Source organism: Atta cephalotes (assembly GCF_000143395.1).
Source record: "Atta cephalotes unplaced genomic scaffold scaffold00011, whole genome shotgun sequence".
NCBI lineage: Eukaryota > Metazoa > Arthropoda > Insecta > Hymenoptera > Formicidae > Atta > Atta cephalotes.
Genome location: NW_012130075.1, coordinates 230,075 through 256,138, shown reverse-complemented (window position 1 = coordinate 256,138; position 26,064 = coordinate 230,075). Strand labels below are relative to the sequence as shown.

At 32.7% G+C, this 26,064-nt stretch overlaps 5 protein-coding genes across 5 annotated transcripts; 3 read left to right on the top strand and 2 right to left on the bottom strand.

Moving 5' to 3' along the window:
• Positions 1-2,767: 2,767 nt before the first annotated feature.
• Positions 2,768-4,873, bottom strand: LOC105627917 (mannose-P-dolichol utilization defect 1 protein homolog). The gene is made up of 5 exons (XM_012209189.1): positions 4,786-4,873; positions 4,387-4,452; positions 3,435-3,567; positions 3,124-3,328; positions 2,768-3,013 (listed from the first exon to the last, which is right to left on the bottom strand). The coding sequence occupies exons 1-5, from the start codon at positions 4,871-4,873 to the stop codon at positions 2,768-2,770; spliced, it is 738 nt and encodes a 245-aa protein (XP_012064579.1).
• Positions 4,874-10,942: 6,069 nt separating this feature from the next.
• On the top strand, positions 10,943-15,675 carry LOC105627916 (tubulin glycylase 3A-like). Its single transcript, XM_012209188.1, has 13 exons — positions 10,943-11,096; positions 11,181-11,393; positions 11,585-11,805; positions 12,243-12,370; positions 12,492-12,765; positions 12,873-13,086; positions 13,186-13,276; positions 13,572-13,742; positions 13,878-14,131; positions 14,219-14,412; positions 14,491-14,769; positions 15,010-15,210; positions 15,316-15,675. The coding sequence occupies exons 1-13, from the start codon at positions 10,943-10,945 to the stop codon at positions 15,550-15,552; spliced, it is 2,631 nt and encodes an 876-aa protein (XP_012064578.1). The 3' UTR covers positions 15,553-15,675.
• Positions 15,676-16,528: 853 nt separating this feature from the next.
• LOC105617099 lies at positions 16,529-17,695 on the top strand. The gene is made up of 4 exons (XM_012198676.1): positions 16,529-16,639; positions 16,736-17,138; positions 17,207-17,340; positions 17,666-17,695. The coding sequence occupies exons 1-4, from the start codon at positions 16,529-16,531 to the stop codon at positions 17,693-17,695; spliced, it is 678 nt and encodes a 225-aa protein (XP_012054066.1).
• Positions 17,696-18,311: 616 nt separating this feature from the next.
• Positions 18,312-19,488, top strand: LOC105617098 (tubulin glycylase 3A-like). The gene is made up of 5 exons (XM_012198675.1): positions 18,312-18,489; positions 18,594-18,684; positions 18,761-18,931; positions 18,998-19,254; positions 19,328-19,488. The coding sequence occupies exons 1-5, from the start codon at positions 18,312-18,314 to the stop codon at positions 19,486-19,488; spliced, it is 858 nt and encodes a 285-aa protein (XP_012054065.1).
• Positions 19,489-20,814: 1,326 nt separating this feature from the next.
• Positions 20,815-25,804, bottom strand: LOC105627915 (UPF0430 protein CG31712-like). The gene is made up of 6 exons (XM_012209187.1): positions 25,662-25,804; positions 24,584-24,727; positions 24,320-24,367; positions 23,802-24,027; positions 21,065-21,148; positions 20,815-20,979 (listed from the first exon to the last, which is right to left on the bottom strand). Exons 1-6 carry the CDS (start codon positions 25,802-25,804, stop codon positions 20,815-20,817), a joined length of 810 nt encoding a protein of 269 aa, XP_012064577.1.
• Between the last annotated feature and the right edge of the window lie 260 nt (positions 25,805-26,064).

The window sequence follows — 26,064 nt, the reverse complement described above, 5'->3', positions numbered from 1 at the left end:
CGTCGTACGAGTAAGTAATAGTCTCCTCCGTACGTAATATTACGTACTACTATAGGTAGGTAGTTGTGTCAGTATACTAAGTACAACGTAGGTGTAGTATATATATATATATATATGTATATATATATATATACACATATATATAATATATATATATATACACACACACACACACACACACATGTAGGCAAGATACGCGAGCTATATTGATTTCTCCTCCTCGACAAGATGGTCGTTGAAAATCCGAGGGATTACGGGAACGGCATCGGGCGCCATGACGCATCGATTTCTCTCGCCATCGTCGAATCCGCCACCTTTCCAACGCACGTTTCTCGACTGCCCGCAACCAGATATTACGCGAGTGTTACTTACCGCTCACCTCGGCGTTTTATGTGCCGCGAAGAGAATCCAGTAAAGAAACTCGGGCAAGAATTACGCCGCGCTACGTGACATCGTCGGCAGCGAACAAACGCGAGCACACACGTCGAAGAACGTCGCACGATTCACGGATTGTGACGCGGCGGAAACGATGATGGTGCGAAACGATCGTGCGGCGCATGCGCAATACCAACTACCTTTATCGAACGTCGAACAACGTCGAATGTAGTCGAATGCCAACAGTTCGCTGAGCCAGCCGCCCACACACATATAAGCGTACCGTGGCGTGCCGCGCCCCACACAGACGAAATAATTCTTGCCAAACGATCTCTTGGAATGTTAATAATCTAGCGGCATTAGACTAGTATCCATAATCGGTTCTTATACATATTCAAGATCATAAATACAGTCTTATACTCGTATTCATAGGGCCTTATATTTATATAAGGCTTCCTTAAATTTATCTTTAAATATTCTACGAATTATTTCATTGGCTGTTGAGCATCTAAAGATAAATTTAAGGAAGTATAAGGTCTGACTATGAATATGGTCATTAAGGTGTTTTCCAACAAGCGACTCTGCAATACAACACAATGATCATCTCCTTGTTTATCATTGGCGAACAAGGATGTAATGATGCACCGTGTCATGTGTGTCTCTTGGAAGGTACCCTTAAACACAACTCATTAACTCTTAACCAAGGTTTAATTTATTCTTCTTCTTCTTCTTCTAGACTACGTTTCAAAACTTCCTCTCCGAGAAAAATTTTATTCGAAATATATAGCACACGTAACGTATATTGTAACATATAGAGTAAAATCTTCCTCGGAGAGAAAGATTTTAGAATTTGGAATATAGCCCTAATTGAAAAGAGATGAGAAATAAAGTTGAATCTCGGTTAAGCGTTAACCGTGAGTTGTGAAACTGAGCCTTAAGCTATCATAAACCAATGGCTGTGTTTAGCAGAGAAAACTAATCCGTAACGCTTAATAATTCTTCAGTATAATTGGTTCTTAGTATAATGGTTCTTACATTTAGATCCAATGAAGAATTAAAGCAAGAACTAATCATATTAAAGAATCACTAACTGATTAGTTTTCTCTGTTGAACGCAGCCAATTAGAACCGTAACTACAGATACAAACGTCGTTCTATCTTCTTTAGCAGGACTGCCAAATAGATGTACAAGTTGTGCACAAGGACGCATTCGTAAAGAGAGGATTCATCAAATTAAATTTAAAAAATCAATTCTCTATTCCTGTAACATGAATTGCATGATCTCGCTTTTATTAGATTGCTTCCAAAACGTATATTTAGAGAAATATTTTTGTTTTGGGAAATTGTAACTTTTTTCTAGAGCGGAAATGTAAAAAATAAAAATTTTTACCATTGATTTAAATTTTTTACTTTTCACGTGTTGTCCTAGAGAAAATGTTATAGATCAATATCCTGATACGAAAATAGCTTTGTATATACTGAAAGATTTTAACAGCATCGAGAAATAAACACTATCTGATCCGACCAATGGTTTCAAATTTTCGCGACATGGTTTCTCTAAAAATTGCTTCCTAAAGATGTTTAAAAAAATAACTTATTTAAAAAATAAATAAAAATATTATGAGCAACGTGTGATAAAATCCCTTTTATATAAAATATACCATATGCGTCATCATCATATGCGTCATATACGTCAAATATATCATATACGTCAGCGATTGCCATGCATTTTGGAATTCAATAAAAAAAAAAGAACAACTTGTCTGCAAAAAGGAAAAGTAGCCCCAAATTACATTAAGACGATCTTGAAATAATATATATGATTTTTGTTGTAAACTGCGCGACTCAAGGAAAAAATGCAATTGGAATAAGCCATGTTTTAACAATATAATAATTTAATATATAAATGATATGCTTCATAACAATCGAGAATTTGCAATAATAAATTATAACACAATAGGTACAAAATATTTCTTATTTTACAGCTTGTAAAATAAGTACAACAAACCTTGTCCCGTTTTATATTGGAAAAATTTAATAAGCTGAGGAACACATTCAATAATAATTCAGTCTTATCTAATTATGTATACTTCATAAGTGACATTTTACAATATATTGTCATTTCTCATATCTTTTAATAAAAATAAGCAAATATTCCTATTGTCGGCTGTAAAATGATATTATAATTTTAAATTATCTATGTATAATATATTATTCCTGCAGACATTCTCAAAAATTTATTCCTGGAAAATGATTTTCAGGCATTCGCCTCTCATCATGTTGGTTCGTGGAATATTCACGTGAAATTTTCTCGCAACCATACATTATTTATTGACCTACATAAATCATCAATCACACAAGAGAGATGTATATAAACATTCTTATTTCTTTCACTAACTTTTCTTCTTGATCTTTTCTTTGCTCTTTACACGTTCTATGTTCCAGTAATAAAAAAGCTGTGTTACTATTACAGCGTTTGCTAAAGTGGAACACACGTACATTAATATCATAGTGGTATCACCAGTTTCTTGAATAGAGGTAAAAATTCTGGCAAGAGAACCGAAGAACAGCAACAAACAGGTTACTGCCGATAACTGGCCGGTACTTCCATTGGAATAATTTGTATAAGCTTGCATAAACTGTAACCCCATATAAAATCATGGATTAATATTTATAATATATATATTTGCAATAATAAGAATAACAAATTCTCAAAAATAGTTATAGTTCTGATAATCTAATTTCTTACCTTACTTATAAGAACAATGGGTATATTCATGGCTTGACATGCCCAGAGAACATTGATGGGCGTTAATCCACTATTAGCTGTAGAAATCACTGCTATATAAGCAGAAAGAAATGCGATTGCTTTCGCTGTATCTCCATTATAATGCATTACTAGGATTGCGATGATCAAAGTTTGAAGCCCTAAAAATACTCCGTCTCCCCAGGCACTGAAATTAATTATACCAACATAAATAAAAATAAATGTATATAAAAACAGAAAATCTTGTATGTTCACACATACGTACACAACTTTTGTGTTTAAAAATTAGTCACCTAAATGGAAATCTACTGCAGAAACTGTAGGAAGACATCGCGGTGATAGCAAATAAATCCAATAATACACTGAGGATGTTGATTCCCTCGCCACTTTTATTTTTTAGAATTTTTACAATTTGAGGTACTTTCACTAAAAATAAAAACAGTATACAGTTAGATAAGAACTAAGATAAAAAACATTTTTAGGAAACATGAAATAAGAACATATCTGGACAAATGAGATAAGAATGTATTTAAATAAAACATAAAATGCTATACACAAAATAGTTGCATGTACATATATAACTACTCTGATAGCAAAATGTTAGCAATTTGGCAGCAAACTTGATCAAATTTTTATTACAAAATCATAGCCATCTGTCTCTGCATTTGATTATGAATTTGTCGACAAAGCCTGCTGACAGGCTATGCCAGTAAATTGGTAGCAGAAATCGAGCAGAGTTCGCTCAAATTAGGTTCTGCTCTCAATCTGTTCTTAATCTGTTGTCAAGTTATACAGGACTTTGTTCGGTTTCTGTTGCCAAAACATATCCAGCAGGCTTTGTCATATTTCTGACAACAATTTGCCGACAATGTCAGATAATACAAACTCTGGGTACAATTTGTTTTCTGCAATCAAAAATTAGTAGCTGGCCATGCTCAACATCTGTTCCATAAGCTTTGCTATCAGAATAAGTAATATTCCTGAAAAAAAATGTTTCATAAATATATATATATAATTATATATAATTATATTAAAAAATTGACATTTATATATAATTATATATAAAATATGTTTATATAATATTTTTTTCCAGGATTTACATTAATAATACATAAAAAACTACATTCCTTATGATAATTATGCATAAGAGTATAGTTGTTATATAAAATACTTCAGTTTATATATTTTTGAAGCAACAGTTGAAGTAAATATCTTTATATCTAAAATCTAACATAACATACTAACCAAGAAAGGAACCTCCAATGATGCCCAGTCCCAGAATTTTGCTCAATGTTGTCTTGAAGCATCCGACTGAAACATTTTCAAGATAATCATACTTTACTTGTATGTGTGATTATGTGTGTTAATTAAAAAAATTCATTTTTAATCTTTAATGATTTCACAAGTTACCAACAAATTTGAATGTCATATACAAAACAATCAAACATCGCGCAACAATATCTAAAATTACATAAGAATAGTTTCGACTTTTATAAGATTAATTAGTCACTTAAATTCGAGTGTAATTTTAAATTTTAAATATCGGAAACATTACTGCTTTCATGTCAGAAATAAAATGTCACTGAAGAATCGTAAAAAAGCTTGCGATAAAAATAAAATGTAATATTATCGGAGCGAACATACCGTGAAAAAAATTGAATTTATTGAAGTACTCCTTTATGCATTCCTGAGTAAACAAAAATAACGTTGCTTTTCTGATATATTCTGCCATATTGCTGCAATTTGTTCCGTCTTCATCGACTGCAATGTACTATTTTGCGATGTAAATGCACATGGAATATAAGAGGCTCAGATTAGACGTCCATAAAATCTTGATTTTTCGTTATCGCCGTCTCAATTAACCAGTAATAAGCAACAAAAAATTATTTTAAACATAAATCAATGCCAAGTGATAACACTGCCAACTCACATTATTGACGCTCACGGCATCAGTAGTAATGTTTATCAGTTACATAGAATAACTTTTTGAGTGATCTCTCGGATGATAATAGGGCTGTGTTTCAGAATTTACTGCCAGCACTGAAAATTTATAGTGCACGTGACGTAAACTATAGCATTTTCAGTGTTGGCAGTAAATTTGGAACACAGCCCAGAACAAAGCATGAAAAAAAATCAATTTTTTTACCTCGAAATAAAAATTAAATCAAAATCTTATTTATTACACTGATTTATTATAAGTTTTTATTGATTATTGTTCATAGTTACTAATTATAAAAATAATGAAATAGCCTTGATCATTTGTAAACAAAATATAGCAGATAGACAATTTAAAATATAGAAATTATTGAAAGTATTAATTTAATTTTATGATACAAATAGACGATAACTTACCATATAATTCACATTGTTTAAATAGTTTTGCTTGTTAAGTTCAGAGGTGCTAGGATCTAACTTTCAATATGGCGACATCTATGTATAAAGGGCCTCGCACAATAAAAAGAACATAGAACAGAGAATAAGAATTTCAATTTCTATCTGAAACTGTGTATTCCACAATACATGATTTCTGATAGATTAAAATTCTTATTCTCTGTTCTCTGTTCCCTGTTCCTTTTATTGTGCGGAGGCCTTTATCTTCATTTTTACTACACCCAGCAAATGAGATGAATTGAAATGAATTGAAATGGATTCAGATTTTCAGAAATATTGATTCACGAATGTTAAAACGAAATGCTTTTCAATCCTGAATGCATTTTTATTCATTTATAGGAATTGCATGGAGCATATCTCTATGCTTTTCAATCTAAAAATAATATTAGCTTTTTCTGCATAACACACACATTGTGAATAGTTCAATTCAAAATTTTAAATAGGAAATACAGTTTTTCATTCCAATTGCATCTAATTGAATCCAATTAAATCGAAAAAAAAGTATTTCACTATTTAAAATATGCTGAAATACATTCGGGTAAAAAGAAATTTCAATCCATTTTAATCCATTCTCGTTTGTTGCAATTAGATTCTGCGCCCAATGGAGGAATATTAGGAATAGGAATAAATATTAAGATCTAAAATATTTCAATCTATCAGAAAGCATATATTCCAATGTAACTGATATCTGTTAGATTGAAATCTTAATATTTATTCCTGTTGTTAATATTTGTTCTAATACTTGTTGTGCGCAGGCCCTTATATTGTTCAATTGACGAGAATATTACATTTAAATATTACTCTCAGTAATAGCAAGGCATTGTAACAAATTAGAAAAGATAAAAAATAAAGATGGTTCTTCAACATAGCACAACAAGAGTAGACAAGATAAAAACATATCAGAGCATCGTATAAGACGACAGAAAATGAGCGTAATCTATGGAAGCAGCGGAGTAAACAATTTTAATAAACAATATTTAATGCGAAACGATAAATCTTTTAGATCAGTACTGAGATCCATTTATTTGCACATTTCAATCAATTTTTAGCTTGGTTCCTGCCACTTTTACTTCACTTCGACTGATTGGCATTTAAGCTGCGCACGGATTGATAAAGAGGCAAGAACCAAGTTGAAAATCGACCGAAATGTGCAAGTAAATCTCAGCACTTTTAGATTATAATTCCCGACTTATCGGAAAAGTATATTTTGATGGGCATTATATGAGCAAGAGATTCATTTGAGATCATTTGAGATCAATAACAGAATCAATAGATTTTGCACCTGAGAGTACGTAAATCAGTAATTAATGTATACCGAAGAATTGGCAAGAATGATGCGTAGACAATAGTTCTGCACTCGCTGAAGGTGAGCCAAATGAGTATGAGATGTGGCAGCCTAGTGGAGTCGCGTAGATTACTTTACAGGCGAAATGCTGCGCTCCTTATATTATCTCTCCCAGATGATTCTTATTAACGAGTTCTCCGCCACGTTCACCTTATCTGTTCTTCCACTGCGGAAATGTGTACTACTTGCTCACTCGCGATTTTCGTAATATATACGTGGAATATTCATACAATATTCTGCAACATTTCATCAACATTTGAATATTTTGTAATAATTCTTTCATGTATCGGAATATTCGGTACATTGGAAAATATGAATCGAATTTTCTATGAATATTTAGTGTTAGTTGGACTATTTCAAGAAAAACAGATATTTGAAAGGCAGACAAGATAAAATTAATTTATTATTTGTAAACATAATAATAAATTATACTATCATAGACATTATATAGTTATTTAAATAAATTTAATTAAAATTTAAACATATTAAATCAGTGTTAGTCGAGTTATTTTGACAAAAATTAAAAAAATATCAAAGTCAGGAAAACGATCAAATATACGATGTCCCTTCTAATACATTTGTATTTCTTAAAAATAGCAATATATAATACATTTAATATAAAAAAAAAAACAGTCGTCCCGGAAAGTCGAGAAAGGTTCGAATCCTGGCTGAGATAATATTTTTCACAAGTTCTTTACAGTTTTTTTAATTTAATTTAGGGAGAATTATTATAGCATCTCAAATTAATTATGTTCCCAGATAGCCAAATAAGGACAATATGTTGCCATTTTACTATCATTATTCCGCAATTCATCAAATTAAAGTCAAGGTGTTTCCACAAATTGATGTCACGTAAAGTTCTCCTTAGAATTCGGCAAACTGCTGACAAGTTGTCATCATCATGCGTGCATGGCGTCAGTTTGCTATCAATTGTTGACGAGTTTATTATTTCTCAATGTATACTCTTACAATTTCGTAAATCTATTTGCTCTTCTGATGCTAACTCAATTCATTAGATTCCAATGACAACAAATTGTCGACAAGTTGAAAACAATACATGCAGTGCATCAATTTGTTCCATATGCTAGATCTCGCTTGGTTACCTGGGTTGAAAGTCCGAAGATTTCGGCGCACAGTCATATCTGGGATAAATTGATACTGAGAGAATTTAATACAGGATTTAATACATTTGGACATTATTCAAATGTTTCGACATGCAATCATATTTTAAATTTAAGGAATACATTATTTCGAAATATCGAATTTTAACCGTTCGAACTTTAATCATTGGCGTTCATATTTATGAAAATAGCAATTATATAATAATTAATAAAAAATTTAATGTAAATGGATGTTATGAAATATTATCACAATTAATTTTTTTGGAGTAAGTGGAAAGTTCAAGAATAAAATTTTTGGAGAACTGCATCGTCATTGTGTTGAAGAACGCGACATTTTTATTATTATGCGCCAAAGAGGTCACGCAACCTTGACATTCTCTCGATATAAGTAATAATACATACTTATAAGTTAAATAAGAAGAGAATAGATAATATCTCAACGATATAAGATAAGAAGTCGTGAAAGAAACTTATGCATTGAAAAATAAGTTTAGATAATTAAAGGAAATTAAATAAAGATCCACGTAATGATGCAACATACATATAGGTGAAATTTTTAAATAGTAACTTTTGAACTTACTTTACTTTTTTATATGTAACTTATTATTTTACGGTAATTATTTCATGGAAATTTGTTCATATATGTATATGTTTGTATAAATATGTATGTACCTACATATACAAATTATTTTCACATATATACGCGATGATATGTAATCGGCAACTTCATCTTTTACTGTCGCCGATGCTGCCCGTCAGCAACAGTGATATGTCATCAACCACACGAATTTTTTGTGCTTCTCCATTCTATTAATGTTTCGTTAAGCAAATTCCTAAAAATTTCAAAGTATCGTGGGAAAATCAACGCTGCGCTTGCGCGCGCCTTATCTCACACGCGATCAACGCTAAATTTAGTGTCAGAAACGGAATTTGGCTAGTTGCCGAAAATAGATCAGTTATCAAACGGAGATCGAGACTTATCCTCTCTTGCCCTCTCATAATTAGCGATACCAGGCCGAGCGAACGATTCATCAGGCTACCACCTGCCGCGACTTCTCCACGCGGTCACGGAGATGCAGCCGTGTAAGTAGGTCAGAGTGCATGCAAAGTCGAGGAACGAAGTGTAGTCCGATTAACCACGTGATCGCTTTGACTTCCTCGCCTATATTCTAACGGAGCCGGAGGTCGCACGGGGGTGTGCGGAGGTGCCTGGTACGCTCCTCCTTGCGCTCTGCAACTACCACCCGTGAGGCTCACATGTCCAGGAACGTTTCGTTTGCTATTATTGCCCAGGTTAACGCAATCGTTTACCTTGTTCATTGTATATGTACGCATCCCTCAAGTAACAATTAGAAAGTACTCGAGAGCATGTCTTATCACATATCGGATATCCTTACAGAAATCCGACTTAATACCTACTGGAAGATAGTGTTTAATTACTTATTTCGAATCTTAAAAATACTGAACAACAGTGCTCTCAATATTTCAAATAATTATAATTAATTATTATTAATCAATAACAATTTAATACTTTCAAATAACATGTTAATATTTTTAATATTAAATTTCTCTAACAATATATTAATTTCATTTATATAACAATTCTCGAATCATAACTTTATAATTTAATAGTATTTGGATGCTTCAGAGATAAAAATTACTGAAAAAACCTGTAAAAATCAATATCTTACTTCAAATAAGACTTATTTTTGGGTATATTAAAATTATTGCTTTACAAGGAAAAAAATGAACAAAACAATCTTATAAAAATTCTATTACAATATAATTAAGGCAGTACAGCAAAGAGTTTCCTATGAATCGAATTTTTTCTCCAGTTAGTCTGAGCTGATTGGTTCCTTTTAACGGCTCGAGGGAGAAGCGAAGGAGATTTCATTAAACGATTTCCTTGATATCAGTGCGATCTTTCTATTTCGATAAGGGGCGCTTTAAAACACCCCTGAGGCGCGCGCCTGCGAAATATCAAATTCTACCACCTCACTCGCGTGTGTCCACATCGTCGTCGTTCAGTCTTGCCTCCACTTCCATCCGGGAGTGTTTTTCATCTTCAATCTCCGAATAATCTACCGATCTACCTCGCGACTACTAATTCTTCACTTGATCCTCGAAACAACGTCATTAATTGGTCTTGCAAATACATTTACTCTTTGATATCTGCAAAAAATGTATTTATTGGAACAACAACGAGGATTCAACAGGTATCAGAAGTGACGCCGTGAGCTTTTTTACAAGCTACTAGTTTTATTAAAAACTAAACACATGCTCTTCATTCTCGCGTTGTTCGCGTTAAATTATATTTTTGGGGTCGCGTTCAGATTCCTCCCCTCTCCTCCCCCCCCCTCTCCCGAGTGCTCCAAAGATATTATACTATCCTTATTTAACATTTAATAAATAACAGAGTTAAAATAATATGTGAGTGGTGGAAATTTGAACATAGTTCTAGAATTTTTCTATATTGAACATTAGATAATCCTCACATATGATTGAGTCATTTGTGTTGTGCACATTTTTTTTCTTTGGAATACTAGGAGTATTAAATAATTAGTTATAACATTTATATACAATTTTTTAAATTAATATATAAATACTTACAAATAATTTTTAAAGATGTCAAAGTGCAACTATACTAAAGATGTAAAAATCATTTAATAATTTTTAAAAAATGATGACAATTAACATGAACTCATCGCCTGCAGTATGGAACTGGAAAATTATCGTATGAATGAAGAGTTCAGATTAGTTTTATTAGAAATAATACGTATTTTCTGATCTAATAAATTGTAAATATAAATATATTTGCAAAAACAGTTTCAGATTAAAACAATAGCGCTTCCTTTGAATATATCTTTTACCGAAATCCATTGAAATAATGAAGAACACGTGAAAATTAACGCATTTGCGGGAAGCTGTGCAGTAGATCCACTACATGAATGCTAAGGATGGGTCCTCTTCAAATCTGGAAAGTTCAAACGAAGAAAAGAAAGACAAAAAAGAAAACATTGAGAATGAAGATGAAAATCCCGGAGAGGAAGTGGCGATAAAGACGGATGCGACAGATTGTGATATCAAATCCCTCAAAGGTTTGAAATATTCATATCAATAATCAAGAGTAAGTATATAAATAATATATTATAATCATGTATCGTTTACAATTTTTGTCAAAGAGGAACCAGATTGTCTGGAAAACAAATGTGAGTCGTCTTTAGAACTGCCTTTAGAACCAACCCTTCACGAGCGATTTTTGCGTATTAAGCAAACCGTGAAGGACGCTATAGCTGCCCATCATACTTTTATGATTTACGGCAAGTCACGGGTCATTCGCGATTGCATGTTGAAGCGAGGATGGTGTGAGAAATTTTATCGCAGGAACAGCGGCGGTAATAAATCACGTACAACTTTATAATTACTCTAATGGACGATTTTAGTTTTTTTTTCAAGTGCAGCAAGGTGCAGCATTCCTCTACGTTGCAGTTTGAGCACAGTCACTCACTTCATCCAGTCAGAAATGATTTGACTAATTATTTCTAGTATATCTAATATGTCTTTGAATTGATAATAATAATTTCAGGTGATCAACATTTCAACGTCGATTCTAACCCAGTGCTTCTACTGGCTGGAATCGGCAATTTAAAGGATCAGCAAAATGAAGGTTTATTGATGTCGAGGATGCTCGCCAATCACACCGTTGACTTTCTATGGAATACTGGGTCCGACTGGCCCGGATGGCCTGCCCAAGATAATAAAATTACTGTGTTCAATCGATATTGTCGAGCTGGCTTCACATCTAAGGTATCATATACACATCCGTGCATCAACTATTTTTAACTTTGATGAGGTATTAATTTTTATACTTAGAAAAAAGTGGCAGTAACTATAAAGGTAACAATTACACAGTTTCATATGTAGAATTAATGTATAGTTGAATAAACTATTTTATAGTTATAATAATAATAATAATAAGTATGTTGTCACTTTTATAGTTTCAACTGATTTTTCTTTTTGCAGTTCACGCATAATATAAAACAATGATTTTTCTAATATTAACAGAAGAATATTTGCGAATAATTTCTCTCAAAAACTTGGCGAACTTGACCTTTCGTAAAATTGCTTTTTTTTTAAGCATAGAGATATTTACAAAGATTGGCGAGAATGCACACTTTTTGCGAACGTGACGGCGATTGTTAGGAATAAAGTTGCATGTACTTCTTTGAAAATCAATTATTCAGGTGGGCTTGTGTTCAAACGTCAGGCAAATGCACTGGTATTACGAAGCTGGAGTGGCTAACACTTTGTTTCCACGTTGCTACAACATATGTCAAAGCGATCAGATGCACGCTTTCATCGAGGACTTTCGGTGAGAGTTTGCCGATAACTTAAAAAAGAAAAACTACTTTTCACTACATATCCAAATTATATAAATATTTAATATACATAATTGTTGATAATAAAAAAACTAATCAAAGATGCTTCATTAGACTCACAGGCTGTTTGAGTCTCTTAAAATGGTTGGTGGACAAAGTCAATGCTGAGGATGAAGACGTTGTGCGTTCATCAACCGGCACCGTGCCTCTCAAAGTTCTTGATTTCGCGATCAAAAGATGTAGTGACTATATCAGCGCTCAATCACACGAGGACATTGATCAGGAAGATGAAAAGGTTTGGTCTCATCAGTGGGATCAATTTATCAGTTGGTGTTATCAGATAGTTCGCGGTCAGGCTCTCTTCATTCGCACCAACATGCCCTTCAACGTGAGATATTTACTAGCAAATAATATTTTTCTCTTCATTTATTTATAAGCATTTATTCTTTTATAATACCTTTTTATCATTTAAAAATATGTCGTATTTGTCAACAGAAATATATCCTGGCTTCAAAGCACATATTAAAGAAAATAAGGAAGTACTGGCCGCAGATTGAAATGGACGGCATAATGAACATATGGATTTTAAAACCTGGGAACAAGAGTCGGGGACGTGGTATTGTTCTGATGAACAAGTTGGAGGACGTAGTAGCGAAAGTAAATCCAACAGGCAAACAGGACACGCGATATGTCGTGCAGAAATATATCGGTAATAAAACTTTCCGATTAATAATTTCAATGGAGCGCTAGCTGATTAATGCAGGTGTTTTCATTCGTTCAGTTAAAAATAATCTGATTATTTCTGTAGAACGGCCGTTTCTGATTCACCATACAAAATTCGACATAAGACAATGGTTCATCGTGACGTGCGCTCAACCTTTAACTCTTTGGATGTATAAGTACGTAAATCAAGAATTTAAATAAGTCACGACATATCGTAACATTGCTCATGCTAGAACAATTAACAAACACAATAGCGACTCAACCATAAGGAATGATAGTTTTAAAAGTAGGATAATAATCAATTTATGCCTCGTTTACATTAAAACGCGCAATTTTGTTCTTCGGTAGTCAAACTTGCGGATATAAATATCCAGACGATATACATAACACAATACGCTATCTGCAATTATCGCTAATAAAATAGCAGCCAAGACAAAAAGACATTTCGTCAAGTTTATTGCTTGTTTACAGAGAAAGCTATCTTCGTTTTTGCTCGCAAAAGTTCAGTCTGAATGACTTTCATGAGTCGATTCACCTGTGCAATAACGCAATTCAATGCAAATACAATAACTGCGGCGACAGAGACTCTGCTCTACCCGCGGACAATATGTGGGACGCAACGACATTCAAAGAGTTCCTCAGGTATTTTACACATAAAGAATCATGCATTTTTTAAGAATTTCTATTATGTAACTATAAGTACTATTTATGCATATTTAGTTTTTCTTTTTTTAAATAAAGCAATATGCAAGAATAATTCTCATGAAAATTTTTTAGATCTCAAGGTCATGCTAATGCGTGGGATGAACAGATCTATCCAGGAATGAAACAAAGTTTGGTGGGCTCGTTATTGGCTAGTCAAGAGGCCATGGATCGACGGAAAAACAGTTTTGAATTGTACGGCGCTGATTTTATGATCATGGAGGACTTTTCCGTATGGCTGATCGAGATCAACAGTCATCCAGACATGAGCTACTCCACCAGTGTTACTACGCGATTGTGTCGACAAGTGATGGAAGATACCATTAAAGGTAATTAACAATCTAATCTAAACATTACTATTTTCCTTTCACATTATTGTACTGTTAGGGTAAAAAATTGTATTTTTGCTGATACAGTCGTGGTAGATTTTCGAGAAGATAAAAATGCGGATACTGGAGACTTTGAGTTAGCATATAAGCAAAGACTGCCGAGTTGCCAACCGTACTTAGGCGCAGCTCTGACGCTTCATGGTACTCGTATTACCATCTGCGAGAAGAAATGGAATTTGCATCAAGATTTTAAATCTAACTTAGTCGCAAGATCTCCAGTGGTAAGTTAGACAAAGATAAGAGACGATATAGCATTGCTAGATCGAGATTCGAATTTGATTTATCCATCGATACGACAGATGAAAAAGAAGCCAATGGTACATAGCAACATTGGACCAGTGATCGTCGATCTCATCGAGGAATTGGAGATTCAGCTCGATCAAGAATGTTCTTATTATAACATCAATTCGCCTAAGTCGAGATCAACACTTCCAGCGACTGCACCGACGAAGCCTTTAAAGGCGATTTCTGATGAGAAAGCGGATACTATGACAAAGAGTACTTCAGCAGATATAACAACAATCAGCAGATCTATCAACAAAGCAAAAGCACCTACTCCGTCCAAAATTAACGTCCAGGTAATTATTATTTATAATTATATTAGAAATTGGTTCTTCTCTAAAATTAATGATTATTCAACTTGCTGTTATAACTATTATCCAAGCAGAACAGGTTATGATAATTTAAAAAATGAATGATGTTAAAGTAAATCGTGATTGATTGAATGACTTTTAATAATCATTTTGAAGCCACTTTGACATCATTGTGATTTTTTTGTTCTGCTTGATTAATATTATTTAATCTTACATGTTTTATAGAACCACACTAAATCTTCGAATAACGAAAAAAGATCTTCACATAAACCGGCACGAAAATTACACATGTCCACCAACACTGCAGGCAGTAAACTAGATATATCCTCGAGACAAACGTTGATCTCGAAAATCATGGCTCTTCAGGAGCAATCAACAAAAGAGGCGCCTAAATCCGAGAAACCGTTGAGAAAAAATGAGGACAAGGTTAATAATGTTAATATTAATACAAATTTTTCATTAAATTAATACTTTTATTAATACTTGAAAATTAATTAACGAATTTTTTTTACTCTTGATTTCTTTATTTAGATCATCAAAACTATGATACGAGATACCATGAAAAAATACAAAAGAAACATGATTAATCGACCAGAAGTACCATCACTGCCTTCTATACTTACATCGCCAATTGAGAAAGTCACACCCGTGTCGACGACGAAAAGCAAGAGTCGCAGCTTCCTTAAAAAACAAACGCACCGTAAAAAAAATAAAATTTTATCAGACATCTCCGATATGTACGCTGTCGGTTTGAGTCTAACCAAATAATTGAAAACAATCTGTCAGTCACTCGTTGTTCGTTATTTTTCTCTTTACTGTTGATCGATTCTCTAATTCTATCTACAAGTGATATATGTATACAACTAATAAATGTTACAATTATACTCCTAACAATCGTTTTACTTCTATCCGTATGAAAAATCATTTTTTTAGGATATATAATTTTATCAAAAAAAAAAAGAAAAAAAAGAAACAAAAACAGACCTTCAAGCAATCGAGATAAATTCAATCCCGAGTTCAATCATTTGAATTATATTGTATGTAAAATTTCCAGTCCGATAATACTAAGATGTTCCCACAAAAAAATAAAGGTTTTATCAATGTTAGCGCATTCGATTGTAAAAGAGATAATACAAGAGATGAGACAAAGAAACACGTAAGAAATAAATACGTGAAAAAAAAGATTGAAGAATTTACTCGGAGTAAAAATAAAAATACAAATGACAAAAAGGTTTTTCCTCCAAAAGATCAATTAGAATGCTCAGATTTTAAGCATTCTCAATTAGAAGAATGCAAACAACAAGAAAGAAAATTATTTGCCACGTTCCCGAAAGATCAAAAGTACGAGATAAATGAGATTCAAAAGCCAGTCTTTCAAAATCCTGCGGTAGAGAAATACCTGAATGAGTCAATGAAGAAAACATTGAATAGATATAAGAATCATGATGACAAATGGAAAAACTTAATTGAATGAAACGATAACAAGAAAATTGAGAAGACACAAAATATATATATATTATCTTCGATCGTGATGACGTTTGTTGGTCATGGGTGAAGATTCACGTCATGAAATATGAATGTAGGTCATTGAGTTACACGATAATCGATAAAAAGTAAAATGGAAATTGTTACTTTCGTAGTAAATTGTCAAGTCAAAAGAAAAAATTTCGCGTATATATAAAAGAAATATTCAAATAAAAAAATTGAAAGCGTAATTTTTACAACTTTGAAATTTAAACATAAAATGCATTGCGACGATGATGATTCGGTAGTTTGCATTGACAGTCAATCTAAATGGCAAATAATTTTATCCTCGAAAAATTGCACAATCAAAAAACATTTCGAAGGTTGGCAGGTAGGTTGGCATTAAAAGAATGGATATAAATATATTCACTATAAATTTCCGTGATTTATTTTACTCTATTAGCAACGTCGCTTTATAAAACCGTAGATATATCCAAAAGATGTAAACACCGATGAAAAAAATTTGCAATTGATTTTAACGGTTCCAAAGTTGAAGAGCAATTCACAATATGCGACAGAGACAATAAAAACTGCGGATGCCGAAATCTGTTGCAATCGTGAAGATCTCAAAGAATTGTTAGGAGCGGACAAAGAGAGCGATCAGGAAAATGGAAACATAAGATTGACAGATTATTTAAAATTGATAACAAACGATGAAGCCAGAATAAATCTTCTACTGAAAATTTTAACGAAAGCCTTGGCCGAGCATAAATGCTACGTGATTTACGGCACGTTTCCAGTTCTAAGGAAACCCTTGACGGCTAGAGGTTGGATTGATAAAAAAGCCATCAGGAAAATGATATCAATCCCTCCTAATACATACGAAGGTCGTATTTTTTATATTGATTTATGATCATTATCAATTATCAATTTAAAAGTCAATGCCTTCTTTCTTCAGATGGTTTACAGCAGTTAGAAAAATTACTCCGGATTCCTGCGGATTTTATATGGCATACGAGTAAGAGACCTACTATAAGAACGGACGACAAGACTATCGTGAATAAATTTGCTGGTAGCTATTTTACATCCAAGGTAATTCGATTTATAAATGCATTGCAAAATAAAAAATTTTTAATTAGCAAAATATTTATAGATTGACATGTGTAACAACTTGGAAAAAGCCTATTGGTTTTACGAAGCTGGTGTGTCAAATATACAATTTCCTCGATGCTACAATTTCTATCAAGTAAATACAAAGTGAGTCAGGACAGGTGATACAACCAAACAGTTATTCTACAAGCAAAAATAAGTCAAAATGTAGAATTTTTGATGATGATGCGAATATGAAAAGTTTATTCTACATTTTTTAATTTATTTTTGAATGTAAAATAACCTCTTGTATTATTCTTGCATATAGAATAACTTCCAGTTGTATCGTTCGTCCTGACCCACTCTCTATTATGTGTATATGTATGTAAATTACAACATTAAAATGTTAATATATATATTACATTACCTTATATTTATGAGAATTATTTGAATAGTCAGCGCAAATGGAGGAATTTATACAAGATTATTATATCACTGCATGTTTCGGGATTTTAAAATGGTTTATGTTATTTACCAACTTGGTAGGACCGAAGAATACCTGGTCCCCAAATGGAACAATCCCTATAAATATGATTTCGTTCGCCTTAGAACGCTGTGAAGAATATATAAGGTTGTAAGCAATATTATTGATTTGTAAAATTGTATTATAAAAGTACTGGTACGAAATATTTTTAGCATTCAAATACATGAGGACATAGACCATATAAATTGTGACTATACGCCTCCTTCTGTCTGGGATCAATTTTTAGATTGGCATCATGATATACTATACAAGCACGTTTTATTGAAGGAAACCGATGAAGTTGACATAAATGTATGCATAAACATTATAATGCAATTTCTCTTTTTTAACGACATATACTGATGTGTAACAATTTAAAAGGACAAATATTGTTAAAGAATGCTGGACTTTACAGGAGCTTGTAACATCAGTGCACAATGTAGTGAAAACAATGATAAAATATCGACCGCAAAATATCATCGATGGTATAAAAAATATATGGATTTTAAAACCAGGTGATGACAGTTTAGGTCGCGGAATTGTTCTAAAAAATTCTTTGGTTGATATCATTGCAAAGGTGAATCAAGCAGCGAAAGAAAATGTCGAGTATGTCGTGCAGAAATACATAGGCACGTATCATGTGCATTTAATGTTAAATATTATAAACTAAAGTAAGTAAAATAAAGTAAGTAAAATAAACGATATTCATCACATTTACAATTACAATTTGTAGAGCGACCACTGCTTGTTCATAAAACAAAAATAGACATCAGACAATGGTTTCTAATAACGAGTACACAACCCCTTGTCGTATGGATGTTCAAGTATATTTATAATTTTTTTTCTTAATTTCTAATTTTTACTGCAGAGAGCTCTTAATAATTTAAGTTATCTAATCAGGGATATCTTGATACGATTCGCTTCAAAAGATTACACTCTCAGTGATTTTCATGAGTCTATTCATCTGTGCAACACGACGGTACAGTTGAAGTATCGACAGTTACCGAGATGCAATTCTGACTTACCTGAGCAACGTCATTGGAATCTTCAACACTTCAAGAATTATCTCCAGTACTTTTTACAGTATCTTTTAGAGAATTTAAAACTGTTCAGTCAATCAACTAATTATCAATTTAGATCACGTGATAAAAAATTGGCTTGGGAAAAGATTATTAGGCCGGGAATAAAACAAAATCTGATAGGAGCGCTTCTGGCATCTCAGGATAATATGGTAAATCGTAAAAACAGTTTTCAATTGTATGGCGCTGATTTCGTTGTGGCCGATGATTTTTCGGTGTGGCTGTTAGAAATAAATACAAATCCACGATTGCATCCTCCAAGCAGCGAAGTTACCGCAAAACTCTATCCAGAAGTCATTGAAGATGCAATGAAAAGTATGCTGATTACAGAAATGAAAATATATTTACATATAAAGTTACATTATTATATATACGTTACAATCTTTAGTAATCTTGGATCGGCGTAAAAACAAAAAAGCACCCCAAGGAAAATTCGAATGTATTTACAAGCAACGTAATCCATGTTGCGGCGTGAATATTTTGGGACAAGGTACGAATCTTGGCATTCGTGGCAAAGGTTTATTCGTAACGCCAAAATCATCAATGTAATATACAACTATAATAAGTAACTGTATAAAATAACATTGCTGAAATTCATCTGTCAGAAAATCTATATCGCAAAGAACTGTCTCAATCTCTATCATAATCGGTTAGATATAACGCAAACAATTTCGTATATAAACAAAATGTCATAAATCTCACTATGTACATATATAAAAAAACATTTTTCCTTTTTTTATATTATATGTTGTCTAACGCATGGTAAATGGAAGAATAATCAAAGAGCAACGATTTATTAAAAACGAGTTTATGTTACAAATAACAATGCTATAAGTATACAATGTCCTGTATAGACAAAATGTTTTTCTTTTTATGGAACAATGCATACACGTTATTACACGGTAGATAGGATTATGTCACGCTTCATGTTCCACATTCATTACTCACGTACAAAATCATTTTCATCACTTTTGCAACTTTTAAATCGTTATATTACTTCATTTGATTTTTTTAATCGTAAAACGTATATCGTTCCATTTTGCCATTTTGCAGAATATATTTTGCGTCAGATCGAAATAATATACATTATTTAGATAATATATAATCTTAATATAATTGTAAAATAGTTGTCCGGTGTTTACAGTACTTCCAATAAAATCATTGCGAACATTATTATCGTGGAGGTTGTTCATAAAAACAACTGTTTAAAAAAGGGAAATAATGTGAGCGTATCTTCCATTAACAAATTCCATTCGGCCAATTTAACTATATAAACAATCAATTTATTATTGCAACATGATCTAATGTGTGATATATACGATTTATTTTACTGAAATAAAACTGATTTTTATATATCGAAATGATGTATAAAATAATAGAATAGAGGACTTATGATGTACAAATAGCATATGTATAAATCATGGAACACATCTAAACAAGCTAGAATATGCTTATATCAGTAAACGAATTAATTACACACAAAACAAAGTATGATGTACAAAGTGCGATAATTTTACATTACAAATTATATTCGTTCATACTGATATTAGCATAATCTCATGTAACATGAAATCCCATCTGTATCTGTGTTGAAATCTCACAAGATGAGAACTGATTATTTAATTTTGATGTATGCTAGCATCATCAATCATAAATAAAATTTCATCTTGTATGACTTCAACAAATATTTGAATACATTAGGGTGAGCTTTGTATCTTATATTACAGCACTTATCTATGTATCTATATAAGTATACTTATATACCTACATAGATATAATTTATAATAATTATTCTCGCGAATCAAGTACGAAAGATGACAAGATTTCGTGTATATATCACATGTAAAACTGCATGAAACAATACAAATACTAAACTTACGTAACCGATTTTAATGTAAAAGATAACTTAGGCCTTGAATTGTTTTTGCCTAAGATCCTTTTTTGCTCCTCCTTAACACGTTTTTCATGTTCCTTTCTCATTTTTTGCCTTTCTTCTTCCATTAACCGTTGTTCTTCAACCATGGCCAACCTTTCCTCAGCCTAATGTTATAAATGCATTTGTTGCATAATAATACTTCACACATACATTTCATAAATTATAATTAATATCGATACAACTACTGACCAATTTCTTCTGAGCCTCCTCTATCTTTCTGTTGTTCTCCTCCATAATCCTCTCTAGTTCCTCGCGCTTCTTCCGCTCTTCCTCCTACAATGACAACAAAATAGGTTTACACAAAGCAATGATGTTGTTGATCACCATCTGTTGTTACATCGTTCGAAATCATAGTGCTGCTATGTCAACAGCCTAGTGTTACACATCCTAAGAACCTTTATGCAGGAAAGTTTGGGATATATAAAATTTAAGTCGAAGTTCGAAAAAAGAATGGCTTAGCACGAGAAATAATCACAGAGAGTGACACAAGATGTGTGTCTAAACAATGTTCTTTTTTGTGTCAAACGTATTTTTCTTCTGAGAACCCAGCAAACGCTGTTTTTATCTCAGACTGTCCAAAGGTAAATGCAATAATTAAGGATGTTACTTGAATATGAGAAAAGATTAATCTTTTATAAGTTTATACAAATTAGTGTGCATGCAAGAATATATATGAAAAAAATATAATTTTCTTTTTCATAATACCGTTCTGACAAGTGCATAATAAAAACTCAATGTGATAAGTGTATATGTATCTGTTTCTGTGTAATATTATTTGTAACATTATAACTATAGGCGAGATTTCTAAATGAGGTCTGTATATAATAATTCAGAAACTAATAGCCTACAGTACATTTATATGAATGGTTGTTGCCATCTGCCCGACCTGTCGATGGAAATTCGTTGTGTCCCATGGTAATAATGTTTTGCGAATCTATAGAATGAACCCTAACATATGGCTCTCTCTGGTACAAAGTGTCGAAACAAAGAACGATGATAATAAGATCGGTATAAAATGAATTATGAATATATAAATTGGATAATACCTGAATGAAGCTCACGCCACCACGTAGGGGATGCCTTCTTCATCGAGAATCATTCAGCAGTGAGTAAAAAACCGGCATCTTCTGTTGGTAGTCAGTAAGGAAGGTGACCTATATATCGCTAGGTCGTGCTTTGTCGCTATGGGATTCTAATTCTGCCCCCTTAAAGTCTCTATTTTTCCCATTCGAATAAACTTTTTCCCAAACTTGTAGAGATATACATATTCGGTGCAAATCCAATATGCAAAGCGCAATGAGAGTATAATCTCTAACAAATTTGTTATCAGGATTGTTGCCAATCAACGAGCGAGTTGACTTTTTAAAGATGAAAGTAAATGTTGTGCATAAATACAAAAATGTAGCAGCAAATAAAATCCTAATCACGAAATAAAATAAAAAGAAATTTTGTGAACAAAACTATTACAGCTCTCTGATGTGTAAATTACATAACAGAATACTTCACTGTAATTCATTGTTATATTTTTAAGTAATAACTATTAAGTAAAATAAAAAGTTAAACTTAAAAAGTGGAATAATACTGCAGAAATAAATTATTAGGCATTATTGCGTCAATATTGAATTCAAAAGACAATACTTATTCGATTCATAGAGAATATATTCAAAATATTTTTTTCTTAAGCAAGATATAATGATGTAAGAATCATAATCATAAAAAATGATACTTTTACATTTCTATGTATACATCATAGTTCTAATTATATGTATATAATTAAATCAAGAAAATCTAAATTTATAGTGGATTGTAAACTATTCTTATTTATACTATTTGACATATATGTTTTATGCAATATCAATAACGTAATGTTATCACTACAATGATTTAACCGACTAAGAATTGCTCAGGAAAGATATAATATATATTATTACCTTCCTATGATTTCATATAAAAATAACTTTATTTCATACTCAAGAAAAACTTCTCTTGTTCAATAAATTACAAAGTTTGGGATTGTTACTTTTTCAATAATATTTTCTCTTCTGCTCTGTTAAAGACTGTATGATGTGATAATGTGGAGTCACACACGCGAACATTTTTTTAAGCTAGCTCGAGTAAGTATATAAGAAGCCTGATATAGGTAGATTCGCCAACATGCACAACAATTTTAGAAACTGAGTGAACACTGCCGATTCAAAGAAATCAGAGCAGTTTAAGCACAACTTCTAGAATTGTTGACACGAATGTCAATTCAGATATCGTGTGATGAAAAAGGTTATAATGTTGTACAGAGATATATAAATATATATATATATATATATACATGGTACAATTTGATCATAAATAACCGATATGCGCCTATGTAGCAGCATTTCTTTCATAATAACATAAAGTACAGCTTCTCAACAACGCGACCTCAGTGGATGCTGAGAAGTTGAAGCAGTGTGGTTTCTCCGCTTAATTTCTTATAATATAATCGCGTACCACAATGCTTCTAGCCCAAACGCTGTGATCATAAATTAAAACTAATAGAGAGAGAGAGAGAGAGTCGATTTCACAATTTCAATCATACATTTTCCTAAAGACAGTACAATTTGCAAATCTTGTAATTTTAAGCTATAAAAATTTAAATATTGAAAAAGATTTACAAATTGCACTTGATCCGGCCTAATAATTAATACTAATATTTTCTGAATGTTTTCTTTATTTATTACAGATTTGATAGTCTGCGTGCCTTAATATAGTTCCTTCGAAATATTTATATTATAAATAATATTAGTTAAGATTTTAAGCTTTGCAAAAATACATTTCTACGTATGCCTCTCAGTTTCAGAAAAGTTGCTAAAAGAATACTAAAATTTATTTCCTGCTGATCATAACAGCGCTTGGGCTATCACTGACCAATATTTCTATGGATAGATCTTACCTCTCTTCGTTTCTCCTCCTCTCGTAGTTTCGCTTGTCTCCATTCCATTTCCTCCATCATTTGACGCTCCATAGCCCTCTTGGCTTCTTCCACTCGCCTTTGCACCTCTGCATCAATTTCTTCCTTACGTTTCTCAAGCTCCTCTTCTACTCTCTTTTGTACAAGCTCTTCTATACGTTTGGCTGCTTCTTCTTCCACCATCTTTTGTTCCACCTCGCGTTGACGTCTGCAGACAGATAAGCAGCGATCTTCTTCCAGAACACTATTTTGAAATTATTTTCTTGTATAAAGTTAATAGCATGCTAAATTTTAATTAGACTTTAAAAGTTACAACTCTCAGAATCAATTGATAATAATTAAACAAAACATTTTGTTGAATATAGTAGCGGTAAAAAAAATGTTACAAGATTTGATACTTGCAAATGCATCAAGCATATTCTTTTATTAAAACATATTACAGTAAACTGATAAACTTTAAATAGATAAACCACCACCATGAAATAATTACACATTCTTACCCAACTGAGCTCGTAGTGAAGATTTTGTTCATTAATTCTTTCTTTTTCCTGATAACACAATTATAAAAAAAACAGCGTATAACAAAAATTTAAATTAAGCAAAATAAATATACATGTTCCACTTGATACACACAAGAGAGAGGAAAAGCAATATAAGAGAGAAAAGGAGAAATTAATATATTAATATATTAATTGTTTGTTCTTTTCTTCAATCTTAACGCGATTTTCAAGAGGAACATTGTCGACATAATTCAACGAATATACCTTTGCCGCTCCATTTCCGCAAGCCTTTCCACCTCGTCCATCTTTCGATCCCTGTCCCTGTACGAACGTTTCTTGTGACTGACGATGTGCACATCATCTGATACATCCGTACCAGTGCTGGACGACGCGGAATGGGATCGTTTTCTGAACAAATGACCAAACAAGTATTACATTAATTGTTTATTGAACTGAATGTCGCCAAGGAATGTATAAAACAGCAAGAATTTATTACGGCGACAATAAGACTTGATTTTTCATTTTCTCATTAACTTGTATACATTTAGTCTCAATATACATTTAGTCTTAACTTGATGATAATATAAAAATGATATTTTTCTAGCTGTGTTTAATCAATAAACTGATATAACATCCATAGTGAATCATTACATCCTTGTTATCTGCCAATGTTAAACATAGATAACATGTGATATACTGTTTCTTGCTGCATCTTTGCGTAATATCAGCAAACAATAAAGATGTAATAATTCTCTGTGGTTGCTATCTTTTTAGAAGATTGAATAACTTTGAGTGTTTTTCAGTAAAAAATAGATAACAGTGAATATTTTCCTTTTAGAAGACATCGACACAAAAATCATTTTATTCTCGTTCAACAAATAACAAAGACTGATACCTGTGTCGATTAAGTTCTCTAAAAAGAGAAGAATCAGTGTTATTTGTTTTTTGCTGGAAAACACCAAAACATCCAAAGTTATTCAATCTCTTCAGACAGCAGTCAGTATTACATCGTGTCATTTGTCTTTTAAGTACTGGAAAGCATTCAAAATTACAAAATGATCAGTTTGGCCACAGGTAAAGAAATACAATTTTTACATCATCAGGTTAAGTTTAATTCTGACGAAAATAAAAATTGGGGTGTAAGACCTAAGATACGCGGACAATCGGCAGATTCGTACAATTATGTTTCCATTTATTTATCTTTCGCTCGCCCGTGAACACATTGTAAACGCACGAAGTGCGACAAGATGGCCGCACACACGGCAGATCGAGAACTTTTGTAATGAGCGGAAACGACGCACTAAGATCATGCGGCAATGCATTCGTCACAGACGACACATACCTGGACTTGGAGCTGCGCTCCTTCGGCTTGTCCGAGTATTTGTTGTTGGAGTGCTTCTCGCGCGACTTGGACCGCTTGCGCGAGTGCTTGCTCTTGTGACGCCGTCTGCTCGGCGATTTTGATCGAGAACGCGACCGGCCCATTTCTCCGAGCTCGATCGTTTTTCCACTATCTGATGCAGCCGCGATTTCGAAAAGAGTCGGGCTAACCGCTTTGGACACGAGATGACGCGAACTCACTGCGCGAAACAAGACGAGCGATATCCAAATATCAAAGCAAACATCCACACACCGTATTCACTGCGCACTTCTCAACTGGCGGCCATCTTTAAATCACAAACCTTCGACCGATGACCAGAGAGAAATCTGAGAAAGGTTATGTCGATCTTCTTCCTGTTATCGTC

What these genes read in the sequence shown, in the direction of transcription:
- LOC105627917 (XM_012209189.1), bottom strand. Translation starts at nt 4,873, where the DNA reads ATGGCAGAATATATCAGAAAAGCAACGTTATTTTTGTTTACTCAGGAA. An exon ending in TAAATTCAATTTTTTTCACG is followed by an intron (nt 4,453 to 4,785) that starts GTATGTTCGCTC and finishes AAAATGTTTCAG; the next exon opens with TCGGATGCTTCAAGACAACA. An exon ending in CATTGGAGGTTCCTTTCTTG is followed by an intron (nt 3,568 to 4,386) that starts GTTAGTATGTTA and finishes TTTTATTTTTAG; the next exon opens with TGAAAGTACCTCAAATTGTA.
- LOC105617099 (XM_012198676.1), top strand. Translation starts at nt 16,529, where the DNA reads ATGCATTGCGACGATGATGATTCGGTAGTTTGCATTGACAGTCAATCT. An exon ending in AACATTTCGAAGGTTGGCAG is followed by an intron (nt 16,640 to 16,735) that starts GTAGGTTGGCAT and finishes ATAAAACCGTAG; the next exon opens with ATATATCCAAAAGATGTAAA. An exon ending in TCCTAATACATACGAAGGTC is followed by an intron (nt 17,139 to 17,206) that starts GTATTTTTTATA and finishes TTCTTTCTTCAG; the next exon opens with ATGGTTTACAGCAGTTAGAA.
- LOC105617098 (XM_012198675.1), top strand. Translation starts at nt 18,312, where the DNA reads ATGATAAAATATCGACCGCAAAATATCATCGATGGTATAAAAAATATA. An exon ending in CACTTCAAGAATTATCTCCA is followed by an intron (nt 18,932 to 18,997) that starts GTACTTTTTACA and finishes TTATCAATTTAG; the next exon opens with ATCACGTGATAAAAAATTGG. An exon ending in CATTGAAGATGCAATGAAAA is followed by an intron (nt 19,255 to 19,327) that starts GTATGCTGATTA and finishes TACAATCTTTAG; the next exon opens with TAATCTTGGATCGGCGTAAA.
- LOC105627916 (XM_012209188.1), top strand. Translation starts at nt 10,943, where the DNA reads ATGAATGCTAAGGATGGGTCCTCTTCAAATCTGGAAAGTTCAAACGAA. An exon ending in TTATCGCAGGAACAGCGGCG is followed by an intron (nt 11,394 to 11,584) that starts GTAATAAATCAC and finishes TAATAATTTCAG; the next exon opens with GTGATCAACATTTCAACGTC. An exon ending in GCTTTCATCGAGGACTTTCG is followed by an intron (nt 12,371 to 12,491) that starts GTGAGAGTTTGC and finishes ATGCTTCATTAG; the next exon opens with ACTCACAGGCTGTTTGAGTC.
- LOC105627915 (XM_012209187.1), bottom strand. Translation starts at nt 25,804, where the DNA reads ATGGGCCGGTCGCGTTCTCGATCAAAATCGCCGAGCAGACGGCGTCAC. An exon ending in AGGAGGAGAAACGAAGAGAG is followed by an intron (nt 21,149 to 23,801) that starts GTAAGATCTATC and finishes TTGTCATTGTAG; the next exon opens with GAGGAAGAGCGGAAGAAGCG. An exon ending in AGGAGGCTCAGAAGAAATTG is followed by an intron (nt 20,980 to 21,064) that starts GTCAGTAGTTGT and finishes TTATAACATTAG; the next exon opens with GCTGAGGAAAGGTTGGCCAT.